The following is a 24,401-nucleotide window of genomic DNA, read 5'->3' as shown; positions in this document are numbered from 1 at the left end:
CGAACACCTCTTGTTCGCGTTCCATGGTCGGGATCGTGTAATTCAAACCGGACCTGCTGCGTTCAGTACGTGCAACCCGGCATCCTCGATCCTCGAGTATCGCCGGACAGACCTGACATGAGCCACATGGCACTCTCGTCATGTCGCGCATGTCGTTTAGTCTGTGCCCCCCCCCCCCCCGCATCACGCGCATCCTTTCCTTTACCCCCCTTCCCGTCCGAATGTCAGTCGCGTCTGACCCTCGTGCTTCTCCCCCACCCACCTTCTTCCCGTGTTCGCGTACTTCCCGCGCCCCTCTATCCGCTCATCTTGTCCTGTCCATTCTGACAGCTCATGAAATCTGTTCCGCACCCCGCACCACCACATCACCACACCATCGCTCTCTCCCTTTTTGGTGTCCGCGGACCGACTGTTAGCGGCGGGCGGCAAGGATACGCAAAACGCGTGCAATCGGAATATCGGAAGGAAAGAGGACGAGCGAGAAAGACGAGAAAGAGCACGCGCGTGAATCAGACGCGTCGCGGCAGTCCAAGAGTGCAGAGTTGTGGCTACAGTACGGTATCCTTGTCCTCGAGCATCGTGGCACTGACTGGGAGGTACTGCGCCAATGATGGACGTGCTTCATCTGCGTGCTACTGGCTTCTCCCCCGGATGCCGCCAAGGAACACGACTGGAAGCCGGTTTTTCCTTACCCTCATACCCCCAGCGAAGACTGGGTTTCGCAGTCGCGTCTCGCGCGGCATGTCAGTAGTGTCAGTCAGTCACCGCCGGCATCCTTGCCCTCCTTCACAACGGCAAAGGCACATCACTTGGGGTCAGTTAAGGCCGTGGCAGCTGATGTCCCGTCCATCGATCCACGTCGCCACGAAGAAACCCCCCGGCCCCCGGAAACACAGAAACAACAACGGACACAAACATTGTACATGCTGGAATGGCTGTCGGAAGGGCTTTGCAGAGGTACAAGAACAACTGCCGGAAGGGTTTTGCAGAGGTACAAGAACAACTGCCGGAAGGATCGGAGGATACCAGCGGAACTGTTGTTGTTGTGGTTTGTTGTTGTCACCAAGGCGATGTTTTAGTCAACAAACGACAACACCAACGTCACAACTGTGCCTCTCCTCCTTTCCTTCCCTCCCTCCTCATCTTTTCCCTCCCCCCCCCCCCCCCCCCCCCCCCTTCCCCCTGCCTTACTCCTCATCGCCCCACACGCCCACGGCGCCGTCCTCGCCGGCACTCAGCAGCGTGCCCCTGCGCGCACGCACGTCAAAGACGGCACCGGCGCCATGGCCCGCGAGCACCTTGAGCGGGCGGACGGTGGTGGTGGTGCCCGTGCCTCCCAAGGTACTGTTGGAGCTGGTGCGCGCAAACGAGCGTGGGGGGTAGTATGCGGCTGCCGAGCCTGTGATCGCGGCACCGGCACCGGCACCGGCACCCGCGGGCGTCGAGATGCCGCTGTCGCGACCGCCGTGGCGCTCACCGTCGCGGAAGCGCATGCTCGAGTCGTCGGGCGAGCCCTCGCGTTCCCACAGATACACGACGCCGTCCTCGGACCCGCCGGCGATGAGCCCGCTCGACGGCGACGCAAAGCTGCACCGGATAATGTTCTTGGATGTGTTCTGGTGCCCCGTGTACCTGTAAATGTTGCGTTGCTGCGGGGGGGAAGGGGAGAGTGCGTGTCAGTAACGAAAACCCGGCGGCGCCACACAGTATGCCAAAACAGGGGAGCGTCCAAGCGCAAGCCAGGCCTTGAACAAGGCGTCGGCGTCGGCGTCGCGTTTTTTTCGGGCTGCATGCGACATTCCTAGGATCGAGGTGGCTGATGCTGAAACTTGTCCCAAGAATGCAAAGACTCCAGCCACGCCCCCGACAGCTTGGGAATGGAATGCTAAGAGAGGCCAAGAGCAAGGAAGGACTCACCATGCGGAGATCGTAGAGCAGGTTCGAGTTGTCCTTGCACCCTGCGAGGAGGTACCTGCCTTCGAGATCAAACTCGACGGACGTGACTTCGCCGAGGTGCGCAGTCATGGTCTGAACGCACACGCCGCCGACAGTGTCCCACTGCCTAATGTGTCTGTCCTTGGACCTGTAGGGTTGGTCAGAACGCGCTCGTTGCCACGTATTGTACTGTGCTTACCCAGATGCGATCACTCGTCCTGTCGGGTCAAACGCCACAGCAAGCGTGCTCTGCGCGTGGCCCGAGAACGTGCGCACAAGCTTGCCGGCCTCGACGTCCCAGAGTCGCAGGATCCTGTCATAGCACGCAGCGACAACCATGTCGTCGCGCCAGGGCTGCCAGCGCACGCTGTAAATGTCGCCGCCGTCACCAGCCAACACGCTCTGGCAGTCGCCCTGCTGCGACCAGATCCGCACGGTGCCGTCGCCCGATCCAGACGCAATGAGCGATCCACTCGACGACGCGGCCACGTCCCACACACGCGACTGGTGGCCCGTGAGGACATGGCGGGTGACGCCATCCTCGACCGAGAAGATACGCAGTGTTGTGTCACTTGTTCTTTGTCAGCACCTGCAACCCATGCACGCACACCATCGCCACCACCACCGCCAGCACCACTACGGCCCACCCCACGTCACAGACTCACCTTGAGCCGCTCACGCCTAGCGTGTCCGACAGCCAATCCACACATTTAACGTTGGCGCGGTGGCCCTTGATGAGCCGCTCGAGCCTCGAGGGCACGGCTGGCGGCACATAGTCGGTTAGCAGCGTAGGCACTGCCCAGGGCCCCGCACCGCGCGGTCGGGCATTCTGCACCTGCCAAGCCACAGCCTGCTTTAGAAGCGTGAGCAGTCGGTCCGTGGGCGCGACGAGGTCGCCAGAACCGACAGGACGGCGGCCCTCGGTGAGCTCGCGCCACATCTGCACCAGCCGCTCCCGCTCTGGACCTGCGCCCGCCCAGTCGCGCAGCCCGGGCGCATCGTGCACCGTAGACGCCGAGGTGAGGTACGCGAGCGAGTAAAAGTCGTACGGAACAGGCTGATAGTGCTCGAGCGGCTTTAGGCGCTTCTGTAGCAGGTTGAACGCCTTTTGCGATTCGCCTGAATATGAGTCAGCAATGATCGCGCACAGAGGTGGCCGCCCCTCCAGTGGGGCAGCACGTGGGGGGGCATGGCATCTGGGTGGCTGTACCCGCCAGTTGCCGAGCTCGAGGTCCGACACTCACGGTTGTCAATGTACTCGAGAAACTGCTGGCGATAGCTCATGTAGAGGAACGCCTTTTGCGTTTGAGGACCAAGCCACCCTTGCGCAAGCAGCCCCTCGATCGATCCAAAGTCGCCATCTATAAGTCAGCGATCGTTGCTAAGCTAAGCGACGGTGCTGTGGCTCATATAAAGAGGGGAAGGAAGGGTCGAGAGTAGACCGTCCACATCACTACCATCATCCGCAGCAGGTGGGGAAGCCTCATCTCTCGGCTAGCCTCGTTTCAGAGCAGCCAGGCTCCAGGCTAGACCAGGTTGTCGCCTCGCACACGTGAACCTGGCCGTCGCCGACCGTTGCGGTCGACATGGCGACGTCTCCAGCGACGTCCCCCACCTCCGTCCTCCCACTCTTCTCCTTCTTCTCCCACCGCCCCTCGACGACGGATCTCTCCCACACACACCACACACACTACACTCACCGAGCAGAGCCCTCTCCACAGCATCAATCTCCTCGCGCACAGCCTCGTCCCGTGCCGGCCCCAGCTCGGCATCGAGGACGTGGGCGAGTCGCGGATGGCGCGACGAGAGGTAATCGCTGATCAGCAACGTGATTTCCTGTGTTCACATGTCAGTGGGCGGCGTTCAGTGATCAGTTGAGGGGCAGACGGGAAGGTGGAGGCGTGGTGGTCGGGAAATTAAGAGTCGCAGATCGCAGACACCTCGACGAAAAGTGGAGGAAACGTGTGTGCCGAGTCCGAGAGCAACACGATGTCTGTACACGACCGTGCCGACGCATCGCATCGTACCGCACCCCTTCCGGCGTGTACGGTGAAGCACACGCCATCGAGCAGTGCAGCGGAGCGCATGGCCGGCGAGCACACCCCGCCGGCCCCACTCCTCGCGGCACGTTTCCACCACCACCCCCTGTCTCTGTTGAGCCATTCTCCACTCCACCCCGATGCCCATCGCTCAGCTGGGACACGCACATGGTCGACTCCGGGCGGGAACGTGACCGCTCCAGGCGCCACGAGCGGCGCCTTCTCCCTCTGGCGCGGGGTGAGGGGCTGGGTGTTTGTGTTTGTGTTTGTGTTTGCGTTGGCCGCGATGACCGCCGAGGACGCGGAGAGCGAAGTGGTGTCAAGGGACCTGTGCATGTCAGCTTTCGGATTCAGTATCGCAGAGGGTGACAACTGACGTTGATGGCCCCGCGTCCATGCTGAGCGAGGAGACCTGGGCGGTGGTTGGGGAAAGGAGGAAACGAAGAGAGAGGACGGGGGGGGAGATGGGATGGGAGATGGAAGTGAGTTTGCGAGGACTGAAAGGTCTCCGAGATGAGATGGACGCCGGCGGCGGCGAGTGGCTTTTGCCGCCAATGACGTCGCGCGGCTTCAAAAGGCACCTGGGGACACACTCGACTCCATAGTGGCGATCCATCACGTGTTGGGAGAAGCAAAAAAGTGCGTGCTTGTCGACTGCAGACACAGCGACAAGCACGATGCATTACATTAAACCCGGTTCTATAGGATGGCCGTGGTACGTAGGTAGGGGTAGGTAGCTATGTCTACAGGTATGCTACACGGGGCAAAAGCGACAGCGGTCCTTTACTCCTTGAGCTTGTCCATCGGTCTCTCAAAGCTGTCCACACGGCGGCGCTGGTCAATGCTGTCGCGGGTCGCTTCCATGCTCGGGCGCTGGATGGCGAGGACGGGCACGCCTGTGCTCTGGGTCTGACCAAAGACGTCAAAGCCCGGACGCTGGGTCGCCGAGTGCTCGATCGGCACGATTTCATCGTCGCAGCCGCTGGCGACGATTCCCTGGTGATGAGCACCGCCAGCGACATCCGAATGGGTGCGCTCGCGGCGGAACGTGGGCTGTGTGAGGGGCATGGGTGACTCGGCTGGCGGGGACTGGGCGCCACGAGCCGGGGTCGCCAGGTGAGCGGAGACGGGACGGCCCGTGCTGGCACTGCTGAGTGCTCCCGTAGGGATACCGCTGGTGGAGACGGCAGTGTTGGAGCGCTGGCGCTTGGCACGACCACCGGTGCCACCGAGGGCGTACGAGAACGAGGACGATGTGCTGGACATGTAGGACGAAACAGTGAGACCACGCTCGCGACCAGTGCGGCCAAGAGCCGGTGGCGGTGAAATCTTCTCCATGAACGACGCATTGGCCGTGAGGGGAGGGCGAACCGAGACCGAGCCGGAACGAGACCGCTGAGGAGTAAGACCGACGCTAGGCTGGTACGAGATGGATCCAGAACGAGAGCGCGTCGAGTTGACAGTGTTGGAGCGGGAACGCTTGGGCGAGTCGGTGGGAGTGAGCAATGAGCCTGCCGTTGCGGCACGGAATGGGCGGAGGAATGGGGAGGGAGGGCCGGTGGAGCCAGGCGCCTCGCCTTCCTCTGGGATCGTGGTGATAGGGTTCGCAGTGGACTCGGCATCGGCGGTCCGGGCCTCGCCAGCCTCCTCGTCCTTTGCAACAAGCAGAAGGTGGTGCTCAGCCTGGGAGCCGAGGGCCAGAGCAGCAATGACGGGGTTGGTAATCCATCCGACAATGGCGCCGTAGACTGCCTTGATGGCCTGCGGTGCCCATTTGTTTCCCATGTTTTCAGTGCCGTAGATGGGGCCCAGGATGACCATTGCCAGACACCAGCAGGGGAAGCCAAAGACGATACCGATCAGCGCACCCTGTGCCGCGGTCCACAGTACACGAAGGAACCAGTTGCGTACGCCCGGGCGTGCCGCAAGCATGTTCATTTCTGTGCCTTCAAAGATGAAGCGGACAAGCATCCAGTAGTAGTACTTGAAGCCGCTGGTTGAACCACGAATCTGGGCGGCCTGCGACTTCTCGTTGTCAATGTCCAGAGTGGCGGCTGGGTCGCTCTTCTTGGACCTCCAGCGGCCGAAAATCTTGAAAAAGAGCAGACGAGGGTCCGGGAGGTGCTCCACATGTGGGTAGACGAAGGGGAGAGGGGGGATCGCCTTGTTGTGAAGGTCGGTGTGAACCAAGGTGGACGTGATGAGCATTGACGCCAGGCATTGAATAATCGGCGTCACGCCCAGGTCACCAGCGACAGTGCTCTTTGCGAGCACCCACATCTGAGAACGGCCGTCAGCATGCTGCTTTTGGTTGCTGGCACAGCAAGGAAATAAACCGGGGGAGACACGCAGGATGGTGCGAGAGGGTTACAGCGGGAGGAGCGTGCACAGTTTTGGACAAACACGGCTACTCACTCGAACGTCGCTCTGGCCGTGATACATGGCATAGGCAATGCCAAAGTTGGCACAGCCATCAATGATGCCTGCTCCTGGGACGATGTCAGCTCCGCAAAACCATGATCTTAGCTGATAAGCAACATACCAAAGCCTTGGAGGAAGCCCAGGTAGAATTTAGCGTGCCATGACTGTGGTGTTGGGAAGGGGCGAAAGATTGAGTGCGAGACGAATTCTGCTGGGATGGTGGGTGAGGAGGCTATGGATGACATGTTTGGTGTGGTGTGTGTTATAGAGGAGTGTGTGTTGTATGGTTATAGAGACATTATCGTGTGGTAGGTAGGTGAGGGGTGGTGCGATGTGGATGGACTAGTACGAGAAGAGAGTGCGATGGAATGCGAGATGTGTGACACCAATCGTTCGACGCTTGTGTGACGGCTCGCGCGGGTTTGTTGTTGCACCTGTAAATGTGTGGTCTCGCCCGTTATAGCCCGTGGCCGCTGCCCTTTTGCTCTATGACGATCGAGGCGTTTAGGTGGAGTGAACAGGGAAAGGGAAAGGGCCAGAAAAGCTCTCTTCTTGCGATCTTGCTCGTGCGGCGTCCGCAGCCCGTCACGGAAAGCTGGCCCAGAAAAGAGTTACGTAAACCTGCCTGCGGTGACTGACTAATCTTTGAGATACGTTGCCACATCTGACATGTGAATGCATACCAAGCACGCGTCGGCATCGAGACACGCACAAGCTCAGGCAAGACACGCATCTATCGATCTATCCACTGCTGGCAAGCTGCCAACTCGGAAGTTGCAAGTTGTGTGCCAAACTGTTGGGCGCTGTGGGCTGTTTGCTGATGGGGGCTTTTGCCACATTCTGCATTCCACACGCCAAATGCTACACGCTACAAGCGAAAGCTGGGCCGTCATTTGTATTGTGATTAGAAAATAATATAGTCCCGCTAATACCCGATCCACCCATCGGCTACCGCCGGCAAATAAACCTGTGGAATTCCGAAATGACCAGTCACACCCGACTCGACGAGGTGGGCTCCACTTTGGACGACCGAGTTAATCGACGCTTCTTTGCACTTATCTCTCTTGCCTCGGACCAGCTCACTTGTGTGTGTGCATCTTGGCACACACCACTCTATACCCCACCTTTTCATCTTGGACCGCATCTGTCACCATGGGCGCTCCTCTCGACCCCAACCGCATCCTCTCGATCCAATCGCACGTCGTCAGCGGCTATGTCGGTACGTTGCTATCCATATCAATAACGCTTGGATCTCTCTCGCGTTGCTGACGGTTTGAAAGGCAACCGCGCGGCCACGTTCCCCCTCCAAATGCTGGGATATGATGTGGACGTGGTGAACACTGTCCAGTTCTCCAACCACACAGGATACGGGCACACGAACGGACACAAGACGACGCCCGAACAGCTCACGGCCATCTTTGAGGGCCTGTTTACCAACGGCCTCGTCGCCCATGCACGCGTGTTGACTGGATACATTCCGGGAGCCGAGTCGCTGGCCGTGGTGGGGAAGCAGGTCGAGCGCATGAAGAAGGACGGCGGCGAAGCGCTCACTTATCTTCTGGACCGTGAGTTCCAACCCCCGTTCCAATCGGGGACCTATCGGCTGACACTTGTCCGCAGCTGTCATGGGCGACATTGGCACGGGGTTGTACGTCAACCCAGACGTTGTGCCAGTGTACAAGGACCTTCTCAAGCTCGCGACCATCATCACCCCCAACCAGTTTGAGACTGAGTGAGTCTGCTTTCGTATCTCTCGGAGTCGCCGAGCTCGGCGGCTAACATCCAGGCTGTTGTCCGATGTCAAGATCACCTCGCTCGAGACCCTCCACCAAGCATTGACCGCCCTGCACACCACCTATGGTGTCCCGCACGTGGTTGTGTCGTCTATCCCCCTCCCCATCTCCCTCGTGTCGTCCATCGGCGTGCCCGCCCCTCCCCAAAGCTACACACGCCTGCTCCCTGCCGCCCGCCCACCATGGTACGACGCTGTTGGCGTGGGAGAGCCCGACGACGAGGTGCTCGTGTGCTTTGCCAGCACGTACAAGTCGGACGGTACACTGGATACACACGCGTTTGCGCTCCCTACCATCCGCGGCTACTTTTCCGGCGTCGGCGACCTCTTCTCGGCCCTCGTCCTCGGCCACTACAACCACCCAGAGGCAAAATCCACCTTGCCGCCATTGGCGCACGCCGTCTCCCGCGCGCTCTTGACAGTGCAGCAGATTCTGCTCCGCACGCACCTGTACTCGCTCACGGTCGCCGCGTCGGGCACGGCCACTCCTCGCCCATTGCACGAAGGCGAGACGAACCCCGACTCGGTGATTCCCTCGGACGCAGAGCTCGACGACGCCCCACCACTCAACCCCAGCGACCCGAAGCGCAAGGCTCGCCGTATGCGGCTGCGTGAGATGCGTGTGGTGCAGGAACGCGCACTCATCGTCGACGGCGGCGAGGGCTGGCCGGGCGTCAAGGTCGACTGGGACGCGGTCAAGCTTGGCAAGGCATAAAATAAAATTGAACAATGGCATGTTGTCGGTAGAAGGTGCCACCCATTCTCTCACCAAAGTGGGTGCTGCGCTCCTCGATAGTGCGCGCACCGCTAGCATACACCTGTACAAATAAAATAGTGATGCATGCCAAACCTAATCAAACACAACTGCTGATTTTTATCCACTCTCTACCTCCGTTTAGAGGTCGGTGCGCTCCTCGTCCAGCCAGTCGAGGAACTGGGGGGTAAAGTACGAGAGGATAATGCTCGCGCCGGCGCGGACAAAGCCCTCGCAGGTCTCAAAGGCCATCTGCTTGAGGTCGTAGATACCCTTCTCGGCGCCAGCGACGATCATGGCGTACTCGCCCGACACCTGGTAGACGGCACAGGGGTGGTCGGGCTCGAGGGTGGCGCAGTCGGACACAATGTCGAGGTAAGGGAGGGTGGGCTTGACCATGAGAATGTCGGCGCCCTCGGCGGCGTCGCGCTTGATGGCGCGGCGGGCGAGGCCACGGGCGTTGGGGGGCAGCTGGTAGCACTTGCGGTTGCCGTACATGGGCGCCGAGCCAGCGGCGTCACGGAAGGGGCCGTAGAGGCCCGAGGCAAACTTGGCGGCGTACGACATGAGGGTCACGCGGTTGCCGTAGCCGTTCTCCATGAGGGCGAGCTTGATGGAGCGGATACGGCCGTCCATCATGTCCGAGGGGGCGACGCAGTGCGCGCCGGCCCTGGCGTACGCGAGCGCGACCTCGGCGATACGAGGAGCAGACTTCTCGGCGTCCAGAGTGGGCATGTTCGAGTGCAAGGGGTTGGGGAGCTCGGACATGATACCGCAGTGGCCGTGGTCGGTGTACTCGCACAGGCAGACGTCGCACGCGAGGAAGAGCTGGGGGAACTTCTTGGACAGGAGCTGCAGAGCGAGGATGACGGGCGTCTGGGGGTCGTCGGCAGGCGAGCCACGGGCGTCCTTCTCCATCTTCATGGGCACACCAAAGAGGATGACGCTCTTCAGGCCCTTCTGCACAAGGGGAGCAATGAAGCCCTCGAGCTTGTTAATACCCCAGCGCTTCTGGCCAGGAAGCGTCGCAACAATCTCCTCCGCGTCGGGGTCGTCCGAGATGAAGATGGGGTACATGAACATGCCCTTGGTGAGGTTACGGCCATTGTTCTGGTACCTGCGAGCCACGGGGTGGTGGTAGCCGCCGTGCAGGACCGAGCTGGTGTGGGGTTAGTAGGTGGGCAGGAACGCGACCGAGGCGGATAAGAGGGACGCACCTGATCTCGAGGGGAGCTACTGTGAACTGCGCGTCGTTAACGTGCTGTCCCGGACATCAGCCGCAGCACTCACTGAAGACATGATCTATTCTATCGTTTGATGAAGGAGAGAGACAAAGCAAGAGCGCGACTCGAATGGACAGGACACAGGTATCCCAGATGGAACGACCGACCACATGCTCTCTCCTCCACAATATTTGACTCCGCTGTGCACTTCGGAGACAACCGGCTCTGTGGCGTTCCGTGGACGCCGTTTCGTCTGTGACGATTGCCGTGGGCCGTTCGTGGCTCAGGCAACATGGACGCATGCACACTCGTGGTCTAGACAGGATGAGCAATCAAAGAGGGTAAAGATATCCATGGGGTTGTATGTAAATATGGTGTCCTGTCCTGTGTGCCTAGCCACGGGCCGGCCATGGATCACGGAGGCTCTGTGGCGAAATTGTCAAAATGGTTGATTGCCGAGCCACCCTCTCGCTCCGTTGCAAGTTGCCTATGCGGATTCCGTGAGACCATGGTTTAGGGGGTCGGTCGATTTCTGTCACGGCCCTCCTTGTCATCCCCACAGTCCAAGGATCCCGTAAAGTTCTGATCTACGGGTCTACACCTCTGTAAAGCTGGGGTCTGTGTGGCGACATCGCGGACTCATTCACTTGACCCAGGAAGAACAGTTGTGGCGATCGTGGCGACGCACCCATAACAAGCTGCGCCCTTTCTGGACAATGCGCGGAGGCTTTATCGCACTACCCCTCAAGGCTAGGCATACATATATTTTAGATACGGGCCACCAACGACGAGCTTCAGACAAGTATGTTGCCCCACAGGACACTGGATGGGGTTGGAACCGAAATGTTCTGAGGTTTACTGTCAAACCGTACAAGACGTTTTACAGAGCGTCAGGCGCGGCTCGAAACTTGACCGCGGGCTTGCCACGCCACTAGTCATCGCAAGTCGCCGGTTCACGCTCACTTTGCGAGACTCGCAGTCTCTGTGACGCTGCCCTGTTGCATGCAAGCAACATCTGTTCTGGACAGTGACTCGAGCAGCACAAAAGCTAATTGCACCGGAGGGTTTTGATCCCCCATTCCCAGGAGGAACAGCATACTGGTCATTGGCCCTTTCAGGCAATTGGGTGTGCTGCGCGTTTACCATTTCGCCACGGTGCATTCATGCTCAGTACCATTTTGGGCGTACCCCGGCAACCCTGCCCGCAATCGATTGATAGCATACACCACGACGATCACCTCATTTCTGGGTATCCGCACAACTTTTGATCAGTCCCAGAAGCAGACCGAGCGTCGAGATACACACAGAAACGTGAATGATCAGCGGTGAATGTTTCAGTTCGAGCCCGACTGATGTCCTCCAGATGAATATTATTGCCCCGGCCTTCTAGAATTCCAACGCCCACGGGTCCGACCAGAACAGCGTTGTTTCTACTCGTTCCCGGTCGTCCTCTTCCTCGACTCGCTATTGACTCGCACGGCCACATTGCACTGACGCATTGAACACTGGGACACTGACGCGGCGTCACCACTATTTCCAGTGGCCACTATCGCGTTGCAGTTTGCCACCCGGAACCAAAACCGCCACCCACGTGGCTGCCAGTGACGCCGTTGTCGCTGGTGTTGGTTCCTCGTTCATTACATGACAATCTCGTTCGCGACTCGACTCGTTCCTCTTGAATCCCATCCACCTCGCCCAGTCCCGCGCCAGCTATAAGGCAGGCTCGGTTACTCCAATCTGCCACCTACCCACTCCTTCCCCCTCGTACCAACCTCCTTTCGCGTGAGGGGCGCAGCAAGGTGTCCAGTCGCGGCTGCCTGCCAGCTCTCTCATCAACAACGCCGATACAGCAAGCTCCACCGACCTATCAAGTCCAAGAACGCTCATATCGTATCCGACATGACAACCCTGCGCTCCTTCCAGGCCGAGATTGAGAACTTCTCGCACGAGAAGCAGCGCCAGGCGATTGCGCAGGCCCGCGAGGCCCACGCCGCCGCCGAACAAGCCAAACACCACGGCAAGAAGCACGATATCAAGCACGACACCAAGCACCCCGCTCAGCCCACGTCCCCTGTCAAGGCCAAGGTTTCTCTTGACGAACAACGCGAGCCCGAGGAGGATGCCATCCCGGTGCGCGTCGAGGTACGTCCTTTGGGCTGGTGCCCCGCGCCCCCACTCCATCCCTGTCTACGCCGCCGCCGCCGCCGCTGATCCGCTGACCCTCTGACAGGACCTTCTGGTGAACGGCGATGACGACAAGCTTCAGGCGCACCTTGCATCCACGCTGCTGCGCGGCCACGGCGAAGTGATGATCACCCTCGGAACGCACCCAGACGACGCCGAGGGTGCTACCGGCGAGCCCGTCACTGTCGAGCAGCTCGACAAGGCCGTGACGCGCCTCCGCGCCACGTGCACCGACATCAAGGCTGACGTGACCGAGCTGTACCGCGACGCGCCAAAAGACAAGCCCGACAGCCCCTTTGGATGCTGGCTCGTGAGGTTACGGCCCGCTGGCGTCGAGGAAGTGATGGAGGTGCGCGTGGCCGTTGTGGGCAATGTGGACGCCGGCAAGTCCACCACCCTAGGCGTCTTGACGCGCGGTACCCTCGATGACGGTCGTGGCAAGGCGCGTGTGGCCCTTTTCCGCCACCCTCACGAGATTGAGTCTGGCCGCACGTCGTCTGTCGGCGGCGAGATTCTCGGATTCAGCACCACTGGCCAGCCCATCTTCCCGTCCACGGAAGGCGAGGCGTCTGGAGCAAAACGAGAGAAGCTGAGCTGGGAAGCCATTTGCAAACGCGCGTCCAAGGTCGTCTCGTTTATCGACTTGGCCGGCCACGAGCGCTACTTCAAGACCACCCTCTACGGCCTGTCTGGCTGCGCTCCCGACTACGTCATGCTCATGGTCGGCGGAAATGCTGGACTGATAGGAATGTCCAAGGAGCACCTCGGCGTGGCCCTCGCTCTCAACGTCCCCATCGCCGTCTGCGTCACAAAGGTGAGCTTTTGTTTACTGAAGAGGCTTAGCTAACATCAGACCGACATGACCCCTCCAAACATCCTCGAGCAAACCGTCACCATGCTCACCAAAGTCCTCAAGAGCCCCGGGTGCCGTCGCGTGCCCGTGTTCGTCGAGAACAAGCGCCAGGCTGTCGACTGCGCTCGCCTGCTCTCGCGTCCCCTCTCGAATGGTTCCAAGATCTGCCCCGTCTTCATGGTCTCGAACGTGTCGGGCCAGAACATTGACAACGTGCGCACGTTCCTCAACTGCCTTCCGTCATCGCAAAATGACGACAAGTACGTGGTCGACGCGCCTTTCGAGTTCCAGATCAGCGACGTCTTTTCCGTCCCCTTCGTCGGCACTGTTGTCAGCGGAGTGGTGACGGCGGGATCGGTCAAGTCCAACGACCAGGTCCTCCTCGGTCCCGACTCGCTTGGTCATTTTCTCCCCACCATGGTCAAGACTATCGAGCGCAAACGCGCCAAGGTCGACAGTGCCGAGGCCGGTCAGAGCGTCGCGTAAGTTGCAGATCCCTGTAGCAGTTCGCAACTGACACCTCCAGTGTCGCGCTCAAGCGAATACGCCGCCCGCAGGCTCGCAAGGGAATGGTGCTGGTTGCCAAGACTGAGACGCCGCCCAAGGCCACCATGAGGTTTGAGGGCATGGTCATGGTCCTCCACCACTCGAGCACCATCCAGCCCAAGTACACCGCCATGCTCCACTGCGGCGCCATTCGCCAGTCGGTTCGTATCGTCAGCCTCGACCACCCTTCCGGATTGATCCGTACGGGCGACCGCTCCAAGGTCGTGTTCGAGTTTATCGCGCACGCAGAGTATGTCAAGGAGGGCCAGCTCATCCTGCTGCGTGAGGCCAAGACCAAGGTGCTGGGAGTCGTGACAAAGGTGCTCCCTTGAAGAAGAGACAGGGCGAGGCGGATGTGAACTGCGTTAGCATGTGAGAGTTTTGAACCGGAGAGATGTAGATAACAAGTTATGTGCCATGTATTTTTGACGTTGTCACATGTTGGTGCAGGGAGTAGTGTGTGCGCTTTAGAGGGGAGTGCAAGCGCGTTCAAAGTCAGTGGTATGTGCATATGTATAAGATGTTTTTACTTCTCCTCGGCAAGGGGAGGGAGCTCCTCGGCAAGACCCTCGGCGACGAGGAGCTTCTCGAGCTCGCCCGACTGGTGCACTGCAGTGTCAGCTGGTGCCTCAGACTTCACGGGATCCGCCCAACTCACTCGAGATCATAATGTCGCATCCACCGACAAACTCGCCCTTGACGTACACCTGGGGGATGGTGGGCCAGTCGCTGAAGGCATTGGTCAGCTCTGTGTCACCAGCCGGGCACCAAAGCTGGGTACAACTCACCTGTACTCCTTGATGCCCTCACGGAGCTCGGGGTCCTCGAGACAGTTGAACGACATGATCTTCTCACGGGGAACACCCTGGGAGTCTGTCAGCTAACCTCCCCTTGTCCGCGCTAGCTGAGAAAGCGACCCCGAAGGCAGCCGATGTGCGCGGGATTGAAAGCAAAAACACATACCTGAACCTCGAGGATCTGGCAGACAGCGCGCGAGAAACCACACTGGGGGGCCTCGGGCGAGCCCTTCATGAACACGACAAGGGTGTTCTTGTTGACAGCCTGGACCCAGCTGTCAGTACTTTGTCTCTCTCTCGTCATGCAGGTGGGTGACTAACGTCGTCAATCAGCTTGCGAGCCTCGTCCGAGAGCGAACGGCGCTGGGCGAGCTGCAGAGTCGCGCGAGCGACCTGGGCGCGGGGGAGGGCGTGCTGGTTGTCAGCTGAGATAAGAGAACGTCAGCTTACGAGTGTGCGGAGGCCGGCGCGGGCAAACATGGTTGGGTTGGATGGGAGATATTTGTGTTTCCAAAGAGGTGTTGGTGAGCGTCCGAACATTGCCGCCCGCATCCGAGTCGCTGAGCGAGCTGACAATTCCAGAGCCATTCAATTGGTCCCGCGGACCCACCAGCGTGGTGGCCGGTGGTGGAGGTTTCCCATGCGCGTCCTTTATGCAGCAGCAAGCAATGACCGCAAGCATGCATGGGACACACAGTAGAAAGGCAGAAACATATGTATCAGAAACAATAGACTGGCCAAAAGGAATAGCTCTTGCACCATCGGTGCGACTTGCAGCGTCTGATTCCACCTCCCTACTCCAGATCGCGCCTCATATCGCCATCAGCCGCGCACAACCGTCTTCCTCGCTCCACACCATGTCCCTCACACCTGCGTTCCGGTACATCTCCGCGACCGAGCTGGCGGCCATCCTCAAGTCTGCCCCCGGAGGCGCGTTCCGCTCATGGGCAGTGATTGACGTGCGGGATAGCGATTTTGCGGTGAGTGACCGCGGAGTGCGTGCAGATGTTGTGCTACAGTGCGGGGAAAGCAGGGATAGTCCATGTCAACAAACGGCCGTGGTTGTCAATGTCCAACCGGCCTCCAGTCTTGTACATCCTCCCCTCTCGTTGTTCGGTGAATCACAGTGTCTGCCTAGTGGTCCTTCAGTACGCAGGCGCCAAGCTGACATGCAGGGTGGAAACATTGTCGGCGCGGCCAACTACCCGAGCGACTCGTTCATCACCAGCCTTGATGACCTCGTTAAGCGTGCCCAGGACGGTGAGTGTGTGGTGCAGACGGGCTGCAGAGCCGTGGCACCCGTTCTTAGCTGCTCAACCTTCGCCCGAAGCTGACAGACCAGTGCCCCAGATCGTATTCCGTTAGTCCAGCTAATGCCTTCACGTGCGCCTTGCTGACGGCCAGACTGTGCGCTGTCCCAAGTCCGGTGAGTGTTTGATGTACGATACAGTGCTAATGGAAGGGGTCCCAAGGCCGCTCGTGTGAGTCGCTAGAGCTGGAGTTCTCCTGAGTCCTAGCTCGTCACTGACTCGCCATCTCTTAACTCATCCAACAATGTGTCACACCGTGCTCTCCCGTCCTTCGCTGCATCTCTCATTCACCACAGCGCTACGCCGAGGCCCGCAGGTTGATCCTCAAGGACGAGGCTCCCGAGCAGGATATCCTCGTCCTCCGTGAGGGTTTTACCGGTTTCCAGCAGCGGTACCGCGTACGTTCCACCCTTCTGCGATAAACATTGACCGTCAGGACGACTCTGCACTTGTGGAGAAGTTTAACAAGTTCTACCACGACTAAAACCCCCATTCTCCAAGTCTCACATGGGCTCACATGGGCTGTCGCCGCAGCCCAACGTACCGCTTCATGTGCCGGCGGCGGCCGCCTCGCCAGGCATGCGCGTCCAATGGGGGTCGCCGATCGGTGACCGCCGTCAACTGCCGCCCGTCCTTCCGTCAGAGTTGCCAGACCTACTTAGATGTCCATATGGCTGCCATGTATGCGCCGAGGTTCATACCCTGCTTGGCCTTGCATGGAACAACCTCGTTGTTAGCCGCTTGAACCCGTCGCTGGCCGCTGGCCGTTGGGGAACACTGCCGATTTGGCCCAGCTGCCGAGACTACACCCGGAACAGGGCCCAGGCGGCAGTCAGCAACGTCCAGCCTGCAAATGACACCGGCGACCAAAAAACGTCATAACCCTGGACTGTCGCGTCGTCGAGACCCCCAACCATACCCACCCCCCACGCATCTTGGCCTTCCAGACAGTGTTGCTTTTTCGATCTTGTTCCATCTCTTCTTCGTTCATATCTTCACAAAAGACACATACTCTAGCTTCATCATCCACAATGTCCCTCGGTCGTACTCTCACTCTGTAAGCTGCTCCGTCCGCCCGGAAAGCTAACATTGGCAGTAACAACGGCGTCAAGGTGCCCCAGATTGGTTTCGGCACTTGGCAGGCCGCGCCCGGAGAGGTGTGTTACAGCCCTTTGGCCTAAAGCTGACTTCCCCAGGTCGAGAAGGCGTAAGCTATTTGCGAACAGACAAAGGTACTGACAAGAAGCGTCGCTGAGGCCATCAAGGTCGGCTACCGTCACATTGACGCTGCTTTGGTGAGCTACTGGGACTGGGTGAACTCTTGGCTAACGGGCAGATCTACGGTATGTTACTGCCATAATCGCCAGAGTTCAAACTGACTCTTGTGTTCAGGCAACCAGAACGAGGTGAGTTGGCGTTAGAGCTCATATTCCACTCCTTCGTCGCCGAGCTGACTTTCAGGTTGCCGAAGGTATCATTCGTGACAGCAACGTGAAGCGCGAGGACCTCACCATCGTCTCCAAGCTCTGGAACAACTCGCACCGCCCAGAGCTCGTCGAGGCCGACCTCGACACCACCCTCAAGCAGCTCGTCACTCCTTACCTTGACGTCTACCTTATTCACTGGCCTGTCGCCTTCAAGCCCGGTCCGGAGCTCGCCCCCAAGAACGCCGACGGCAAGTCGGTCGCCATTGACACTGAGGCTCCCGGTATTGCTGCCACTTGGGCCGAGCTTGTTCGCATCTACAAGGAGACCAACAAGGTCCGCGCGATTGGTGTGTCCAACTTCAACGTTGCCCAGCTCGAGACCATCATCAAGGCCACTGGCGTCGTCCCGGCCATGAACCAGATTGAGGCCCACCCCTCGCTCATCCAGCCCGAGCTCTTCGAGTACTGCAAGCAGAAGGGCATCGTGATCACCGCCTACAGCCCCCTCGGTACGTGTCTTGACACTACTGCTCTGTAGATTACTCGTTGACATTCCAGGCAACAACATTACCGGCAAGGACCGCGTGATTGACTCGCCTGCCGTCAAGGACATTGCCAAGCGTCTCGGCAAGGAGCCTGCACAGGTCCTCATTGCCTGGGCCACCAAGAGCGGCTTCTGTGTCATCCCCAAGAGCGTGACCCCCTCCCGCATTGCTGTGAGTCACTTGAATCAGAAATATGCAGAAATCTCGGCCCCAGATAACACATGGGGATCTGGTGTGGTCGGAAGCCTCGGAACGAGGTGACACTCGGCTGCGTCGATCTCCCGCCACTGTCGGGCTTGTGTGTTCCGGTTCCTTGCTGACGCCGCCCAGTCCAACTTTGAGACCTTTGACCTCTCGGACGCTGATTACGAGGAGCTCAGCGCGTGGGGCAAGGCCCACCGTGTCCGTGCCAACACTCCCAGCGAGTACAACCCCAAGTGAGTTTCCGCAGGACGTGGTTGGGAAAGACAAAGACCATGACTGGTTGTGGTGGTGCGGCGTCGTCAGGGCGGGGCCATTGCCCACAAGCCCTTTGTCGCGCCGCCGGCGTCCCCGCGCACGTTTTTAGCGACAGTGGCTGCATGACTGACTGCGTAGGTGGTCGATCAACGTGTTCGAGGAGCCGAACGAGCAGGCTGAGCCCCTCAAGGTCTGGTAGAGATAGTGTTTGCATATGCAGTCGTGTATAGGATACCCATTGTTATTTGCTGTTGTTATTCGCGACCTGTGTGTGACGTCAATGGACACCCAAAAGCGTCGTGGGCAGTTATTCCGGCCGTACACCCCAAACCAACATTGAAATCCGACAACAAGCATGGGGGCCGGTGCGCGTTCCTAATTCCTGTTTGTCTGTTGCTCTATCCATCCACCTACACCCCACCATCTCCACAACCATGGCCACAGACCAACCCTCGTCCACAGGCCCAGTCCCGGGCCCATCACGCCAGCGTCGCCAGTCGCAGAGCACACTGGCAGCCGTGGACCGTCGTCGTTCCAGGATGAGTCCAACGCGTATCGTCCTCGCGCTCCTCAAGCACGGCAAGTACGTTGCTGCCGGTGCCGCGGGCATCTGGTGGCTCGACCTGCGCGCTGCTGCCGAGAACGTTCTTGACGGCGAAGATGGATGGGCAAAGTGAGTATCTCAGCATGCTTGCAAGACGCATGCGGTCGCTGTCAGTCGCCACCGCGACAGGATCGCACATGCGCACAATGGTGGGGAAACGTGTGTTTTGGCGCCCCAGCAGCGAGCGCGGTTGGGGACAAATGCAGGCTCTCAACGTTGGCCCCCACGCGCGCGGCAAGAACAGATGTGCACGATCCCCACGAGATACTCCACGAGATACTCCACGAGATACTGACACCATAGGCGCATGCTGAAGGCTCATATTGGCCTGCAGGGGCTCACTATTGTGCGTATCTGTCCTCTCCTTTGCACAAGCTGACGTCAGGTCTTCTTCCTCTACCTTACGCTCTTCCTTCCATGGGTGAGGGGCTACATCCCCAATGTAAGTGACATCACGGCGGCCAGACTCGTGTAGCCCTCACTGCCACGTATCTCACGACAACAATGTGCTCACGCCTCCCACAGTACCCTAAATGGCAAGCGTCGCGTCGACTTCGCGTCATTGTGCCAGTGAGTTTCAAGATCTCGCGTTGGCACGTTGGCGACGGTCACAACGTGCTGCGGTGCTGCGGTGATGCGGATCTCGTGCAGCGAGGAGCGTCTGTCGTATGCCGAGATATAGCAAACAGAGCACCATGTGCACCGCACTTGCTGGGGATGACGTCCTGCAGCCTGACAACACGCGTCGAACGTGCTAACTCGTCCCGTAGGCCCTCACGACCTCGATCCTCCTCGGATGGACGCTACTCGTTTGCGCGCTTAGCCATGCCGCGAACCCTGTCCCCGGAGGGCCGATCCGCGACGCGATCCGCGATGCCCTCAACGTCGAAAACGTCAAGCCTGGGCTCGGTGTCATGGGCGCCATGGCTGGAGGTGAGTTGCTTCATTCTAGGTGGGCAGGACAGTGTGCAGTGTGCTCATGTGCAAAACAGCGACGGCCGTGTATACGCTCGTGTTTGGTCTCCTGGGCTTCATCCCAGCTCCCAACGTTCCAGTTCGCATCAAGAAGAGGCAGTAAATGGAATGAACAGACGAGGTTGGGCTGTACAGTAGCGTACAGTAGACAGAGGAGGCTGTAGTGGCCAGCAATAATGCGTGCGAAACGTGTAACGCGTCGTTCCCAAGAGACATCCCCAGAAGGCGCACAACGCGGTGGCATGTGGATGGATTGGTACCGCCTGGGCGTTGTAGAGTCCCCAAGATGCACCCCCCGCTTCACCCACGAGCCGTCCATCGTATCTCTGGTCTCTGTGTCGGATGGCTCCGTTCAAACCCTCCACATGTATTGCTTGTGCACCCACACCACACAGTTGCCGCTCACGGAGCCGCGCCGGCTCTCACACCACCACGGCCGCAGCGGCGGGAACCTGGCGTGGCGCAGGTGGCCGATGAGAGCCAGGGTGCAGGGAGCTCGAGGCGAGCAGTGGTGGTCGATCCAGGATTCCACCATTTGCCGGCTTGGCTTGGGAACGACGCGTTTGTAATTGGATTTAGAATTATATTTACTAATTGCAGGGATCGTCCATATATTCTTAACTCGCCTTTGCCACTGGCTGGCGAGACCTGGCGCATGACGCTTTGAGGAGCGTCTCGGGCTCCGCGTTAACTCATTGTTGCAACAAGTTTGCGCTCATTTTAACTTTACACACACATATCCAACCATGTCCAGGCATCGCTACGTCAGGAATCTTGACCTCGGTGGTAGGTAAACAAGGTGTTGGGTAGCCACTGTTGCATGCTGACACTCTGTCAGCTGAGCTCGCCGCCGACCAAGCGTCCGACGACGAGTACTTCCATGATGGAGCACATGACGAATACGGCTCCGACGAGGAGCCCAATGATGGCATGGACGACACCGAGCGTGGTGAGCATGATCTAGGGATGAGTCGATGGCACAATGCTAACACTGCCAAGCCCAAATGGCCTCGGCTCTCGTCTCCGCGCGCGCTCAGCTCAAGGACATCAAACCACCATTGACCGACGCCGAAATCCAGGACTCGCTCTGGCATTACTGGTTCGATGTTGACAAGACTGTATCCTGGTTGCGCAAAGAGTGGGAAAAGAAGGGTACGTACCAGTTTTGTTTTTGCTCTGTCCTGCCACACCCTTCCCCCTCCCCTCTCCTTTCTTCTTTGTGTGCGAGTGTCTGCGAGTCAGTGTCCCTCTTCCTGGTGCCCCTTGCCCCCAGCAGCCGGCCAGAGCAGCAACTCGGACACGAGAACTCGTCTAGTCCACCTCTATTCCACGTCCACGTCCGTCCCCGAGTCCGCGACTGAGCTCGACAGGCGGGCCCACGCCCCCGGAGCTCGAGCCGACACCTGAGCAACAACCCCGACCACGTCTGCGCCGCCAGAGGAAGGTGGTTCCTCGTCCCGCTGTCGCCCCCACCGCTGCTCCCGAGGCTGCACCATCGCCTTCTCCGCCTCTCACTGCACTCCAGCGCCTACAGCTCGCCAGGAAGCAGGCGGCAAGCGCCTCCAACTCGGCAGCTGCATCGCGCGCGCCGTCAGCCGTTCAGAGCTCGTCGCCATCTCCCACCGGCACGCCTCCTCCTTTGGCTGATTCCCCCGCCAAGCCTGTCTCAAAGCTCGCTCTTCTGGCGCAGAAGAGGCGAGAGGCTGCTGCTGCTGCGGGAACTGGGTCAGGTGTACCCTCCCCAGGTCTACCTGCCTCTCCCAGCCCAGTGGCGACGGCTGAACCAGTGAGCGCACCGCCTTCCCCGGCTGCCGGCCCCACATCTGCAACGGAGATCGTCGCGCCCTCCCCTGTCAAGCCACTCTCGAAGCTCGCGCAGAAGATGGCCGCCGCTCGCGCCGCCCGTGAAGCTGGCGTCGCCACCAAAGCCGAGTCATCCGCGGCTGGTGCCACTGCTGCTCCTCAAGACGCTCCCGAGACGGTTGTCATCGAACCAGTCGACGACATGTGGTCTTTCCTCCCCTCTTCATCCACCACAGTTCCTCACAAAGCCTCCACCTCTACCTTCTTCGACATTCTTACATCCCATTCCCCCGAACTGGGTCCTCCTGAGCCACCTTCCCTCGAGAACATGCACATTGCAGTTCGAGGCGACCCGGCTGCCGCCGTTGGCCGCGTCCGTGAAGCCTTTGGACCGGGAACTGAAAGCCCCGACGACATTGTACTTCGCATGCGGGATGGCCGCGCGGGCACTGGCGAGGTCGCTCCCAGCGAGCAAAAGGCTGTCAAGGTGGAGAAGCGCTCGGCAAAGGCGCCCGCACCGGCGGCGCCAGTGGCGAGCGAGTTCGACAAGGCGGCGGTTAGCACCAAACAGAAGAAGGACAAGGGCGAACCCAAAGTGGCATCTGGCAAACCCAAGAAGGCCAGTGCCAGCAACGGGGGCAGCAGTAACAAGCCTCATCGTCCGGACCCGAGTCGACCAACTTCGGAGCCGGCATCGAAACCCACCAAAGGATCTGGAGGAGCCGTTCCACCAAAGTCCAAGCCTGGTGCTGTCAAAGGACGCGCCCAAGGTGGACAATAGCTAGTCGAGTCGAGATGTCAACTCTGATGTCTCCTCGCGACTCGCACAAGACTCACTCTCGCACACGTTTCCGCACATTCCGCACACGTTATATTATCCCAGTCGCGATGGCGCTAACCACATGATCTCCAACAGTTGCAAAAGCCAACGCACCTCCTCCGACCGCGCGCTCCAAATCCCTCCCCGCCAAGCAGCGGGTACAGGAGCACCCCGGCTCTCGGGCATCGTCTCCTGGGTCTAGCAGCAAGCCGGGCTCTGTGTCTAGCACGCCGCGCAAGGGTCCGTCTACGCCGCTCGCGGCTACCCAGTCGGACATGGCTGGTCTCCACTTGGGCGATGACACTGTCGACGAAGCAGAGCTTGCGCGCGAGCGTGAAAAGTTCAAGGAGCACTTTGTGCCGAGCATGAAGCAAGAAGAGGTTATCGCCAAGGTCAAGGCCGACGAGGAGAAGAGCGGCAAGGCTAGTTACAGCTTGATTGTTGTTGGTAAGTTGAAGGCTGTCCTCTTTCATTCAACTCACATCCCAGGCCACGTTGACGCGGGCAAGTCGACACTGATGGGCCGCCTGCTGTACGACATTGGCGAGATGAGTGAGAGGGAAAAGGAGAAGAACGAGCGCGGCAGCAAGCGTGTCGGCAAGGGCTCGTTTGCGTTTGCGTGGGGTCTCGACGCGCTGGGTGACGAGCGCGACCGCGGTGTGACCATTGACATTGCCACAACGCACTTTGAGACGGGCCACCGCAACGTCACCTTGCTCGACGCTCCTGGTCACCGCGATTTCATCCCAGCCATGATCTCGGGCGCGGCCCAGGCCGACGTGGCGCTCATGGTCGTCGACGGCTCGCCTGGAGAGTTTGAGGCGGGCTTTGAGCGCGGTGGCCAGACCCGCGAGCACGCTTGGCTTGTCCGTTCCCTCGGTGTTAAGGAGATCATTGTCGGCGTCAACAAGATGGACATGGTCAACTGGAGCCAGGACAGGTACGACGACATTGTCGATGCGCTCAAACCCTTCCTGGCGTCGGCAGGGTTCGCAGCCACAAAGACCGTGTTCCTTCCCCTCGCAGCCATGGACGGTCTCAACGTCGCTGCTACGCAGCCGCTTCCTGAGGAGGCCAGCTGGTACCAGGGCCCCACCCTCATCGACTCGCTCGACAAGGTTGACGTGCCCGAGCGGCCGTTCGCTGCGCCACTGCGTATTCCGCTCTCGAACGTCTTCCGCGGCCAGACGGCCGTTGCGTCAGGTGTGGCTGTGCAGGGCCGTCTGGCGAGTGGTGTCGTCCAGGTCGGCGACAGCGTCCGTGGTTGCCCCGGCGACTGTGTCGCAAACGTCAGGAGTGAGTAGCTGAAATGACATCGCTGGCACCAGCAGCTAACTCTCCAGCCATCGAGGTCGACGACGACACAGCCCCCTACGCCGTCGCGGGCCAAAACGTCACCTTGTACCTCGCCAACGTGGACGCCAACCAGCTGGCCATCGGCAGCGTGCTGTGCCCTCCCAGCCGGCCCGTCCGCCTCGTGTCCAAGTTCACCGCGCAGATCCTCGTGTTTGACGTCTCGACCCCGATCATTCCCGGAACCGCCGTCGAAGTGTTCCACCACTCGGTCAACCTTCCTGCGACCTTCACCAAGCTGCTCTCCATCTCGGAGCGCGGCCAGGTCACCAAAAAGAACCCCCGTGTCCTGCAAAAGGGCACCACCGCCACGGTGGAGATTACGCTCCGCGCATCGCGTGGAGGTGGTCGGCCAGCCACGATCCCGCTCGAGACAGCACAGGATAACAAGGAGATGGGCCGCGTCCTCATTCGCCGGGCAGGCGAGACCATTGCGGCCGGCATGGTCATGGATCTCATCGAGTAAATTAGGTTAGAGACAACGACAGTGTGAGCAAAAAAGTAGATTATGCAGATTGTGTTACAGTCTCCTCGTCCCGGGCTAAAATAAAAATACTTCTT

The 24,401-nt window shown here is 59.6% G+C and overlaps 10 protein-coding genes and 1 non-coding gene across 11 annotated transcripts; 6 read left to right on the top strand and 5 right to left on the bottom strand.

The window, feature by feature from the left end:
- Positions 1-1,187: 1,187 nt before the first annotated feature.
- EHS24_007943 (uncharacterized protein) lies at positions 1,188-4,371 on the bottom strand (the record flags this gene model as incomplete). The annotated part of the gene is made up of 8 exons (XM_028623273.1): positions 1,188-1,616; positions 1,918-2,083; positions 2,135-2,506; positions 2,601-3,054; positions 3,180-3,296; positions 3,636-3,771; positions 4,143-4,302; positions 4,352-4,371. The coding sequence occupies 8 exons, from the start codon at positions 4,369-4,371 to the stop codon at positions 1,188-1,190; spliced, it is 1,854 nt and encodes a 617-aa protein (XP_028476206.1).
- Positions 4,372-4,757: 386 nt separating this feature from the next.
- On the bottom strand, positions 4,758-6,640 carry EHS24_007942 (uncharacterized protein; the record flags this gene model as incomplete). The annotated part of the gene is made up of 3 exons (XM_028623272.1): positions 4,758-6,254; positions 6,390-6,463; positions 6,517-6,640. The coding sequence occupies 3 exons, from the start codon at positions 6,638-6,640 to the stop codon at positions 4,758-4,760; spliced, it is 1,695 nt and encodes a 564-aa protein (XP_028476205.1).
- Positions 6,641-7,547: 907 nt separating this feature from the next.
- On the top strand, positions 7,548-8,902 carry BUD16 (putative pyridoxal kinase; the record flags this gene model as incomplete). The annotated part of the gene is made up of 4 exons (XM_028623271.1): positions 7,548-7,614; positions 7,676-7,960; positions 8,016-8,127; positions 8,182-8,902. 4 exons carry the CDS (start codon positions 7,548-7,550, stop codon positions 8,900-8,902), a joined length of 1,185 nt encoding a protein of 394 aa, XP_028476204.1.
- A 180-nt stretch (positions 8,903-9,082) lies between these two features.
- On the bottom strand, positions 9,083-10,240 carry HEM2 (Aminolevulinate dehydratase; the record flags this gene model as incomplete). Its single annotated transcript, XM_028623270.1, has 3 exons — positions 9,083-10,100; positions 10,159-10,184; positions 10,232-10,240. The coding sequence occupies 3 exons, from the start codon at positions 10,238-10,240 to the stop codon at positions 9,083-9,085; spliced, it is 1,053 nt and encodes a 350-aa protein (XP_028476203.1).
- A 976-nt stretch (positions 10,241-11,216) lies between these two features.
- EHS24_007939 lies at positions 11,217-11,324 on the bottom strand. Its single transcript has one exon. It is a non-coding gene; the product is annotated as a tRNA-Gly (tRNA).
- Positions 11,325-12,063: 739 nt separating this feature from the next.
- EHS24_007938 (uncharacterized protein) lies at positions 12,064-14,079 on the top strand (the record flags this gene model as incomplete). Its single annotated transcript, XM_028623269.1, has 4 exons — positions 12,064-12,306; positions 12,395-13,162; positions 13,202-13,683; positions 13,728-14,079. The coding sequence occupies 4 exons, from the start codon at positions 12,064-12,066 to the stop codon at positions 14,077-14,079; spliced, it is 1,845 nt and encodes a 614-aa protein (XP_028476202.1).
- A 194-nt stretch (positions 14,080-14,273) lies between these two features.
- On the bottom strand, positions 14,274-15,024 carry GRX5 (monothiol glutaredoxin grx5; the record flags this gene model as incomplete). Its single annotated transcript, XM_028623268.1, has 6 exons — positions 14,274-14,356; positions 14,406-14,476; positions 14,536-14,612; positions 14,711-14,809; positions 14,866-14,916; positions 14,995-15,024. The coding sequence occupies 6 exons, from the start codon at positions 15,022-15,024 to the stop codon at positions 14,274-14,276; spliced, it is 411 nt and encodes a 136-aa protein (XP_028476201.1).
- A 377-nt stretch (positions 15,025-15,401) lies between these two features.
- EHS24_007936 (uncharacterized protein) lies at positions 15,402-16,338 on the top strand (the record flags this gene model as incomplete). The annotated part of the gene is made up of 6 exons (XM_028623267.1): positions 15,402-15,804; positions 15,887-15,904; positions 15,949-15,970; positions 16,007-16,025; positions 16,151-16,252; positions 16,291-16,338. 6 exons carry the CDS (start codon positions 15,402-15,404, stop codon positions 16,336-16,338), a joined length of 612 nt encoding a protein of 203 aa, XP_028476200.1.
- A 547-nt stretch (positions 16,339-16,885) lies between these two features.
- Positions 16,886-18,484, top strand: EHS24_007935 (uncharacterized protein; the record flags this gene model as incomplete). The annotated part of the gene is made up of 10 exons (XM_028623266.1): positions 16,886-16,911; positions 16,951-17,011; positions 17,051-17,061; positions 17,101-17,149; positions 17,191-17,197; positions 17,247-17,260; positions 17,316-17,790; positions 17,840-17,997; positions 18,157-18,263; positions 18,424-18,484. 10 exons carry the CDS (start codon positions 16,886-16,888, stop codon positions 18,482-18,484), a joined length of 969 nt encoding a protein of 322 aa, XP_028476199.1.
- Positions 18,485-18,719: 235 nt separating this feature from the next.
- EHS24_007934 (uncharacterized protein) lies at positions 18,720-19,967 on the top strand (the record flags this gene model as incomplete). Its single annotated transcript, XM_028623265.1, has 6 exons — positions 18,720-18,958; positions 19,193-19,235; positions 19,275-19,331; positions 19,415-19,459; positions 19,660-19,822; positions 19,882-19,967. 6 exons carry the CDS (start codon positions 18,720-18,722, stop codon positions 19,965-19,967), a joined length of 633 nt encoding a protein of 210 aa, XP_028476198.1.
- A 643-nt stretch (positions 19,968-20,610) lies between these two features.
- HBS1 (Hsp70 suppressor, GTPase facilitates ribosomal subunit dissociation) lies at positions 20,611-24,306 on the top strand (the record flags this gene model as incomplete). Its single annotated transcript, XM_028623264.1, has 7 exons — positions 20,611-20,650; positions 20,703-20,813; positions 20,864-21,016; positions 21,235-22,437; positions 22,584-22,934; positions 22,977-23,783; positions 23,831-24,306. 7 exons carry the CDS (start codon positions 20,611-20,613, stop codon positions 24,304-24,306), a joined length of 3,141 nt encoding a protein of 1,046 aa, XP_028476197.1.
- Positions 24,307-24,401: the final 95 nt, after the last annotated feature.

This window comes from Apiotrichum porosum (genome assembly GCF_003942205.1).
Source record: "Apiotrichum porosum strain DSM 27194 chromosome Unknown scaffold_6, whole genome shotgun sequence".
Taxonomy (NCBI): Eukaryota; Fungi; Basidiomycota; class Tremellomycetes; order Trichosporonales; family Trichosporonaceae; genus Apiotrichum; species Apiotrichum porosum.
This window is presented reverse-complemented; position numbering and strand designations above follow the sequence as displayed.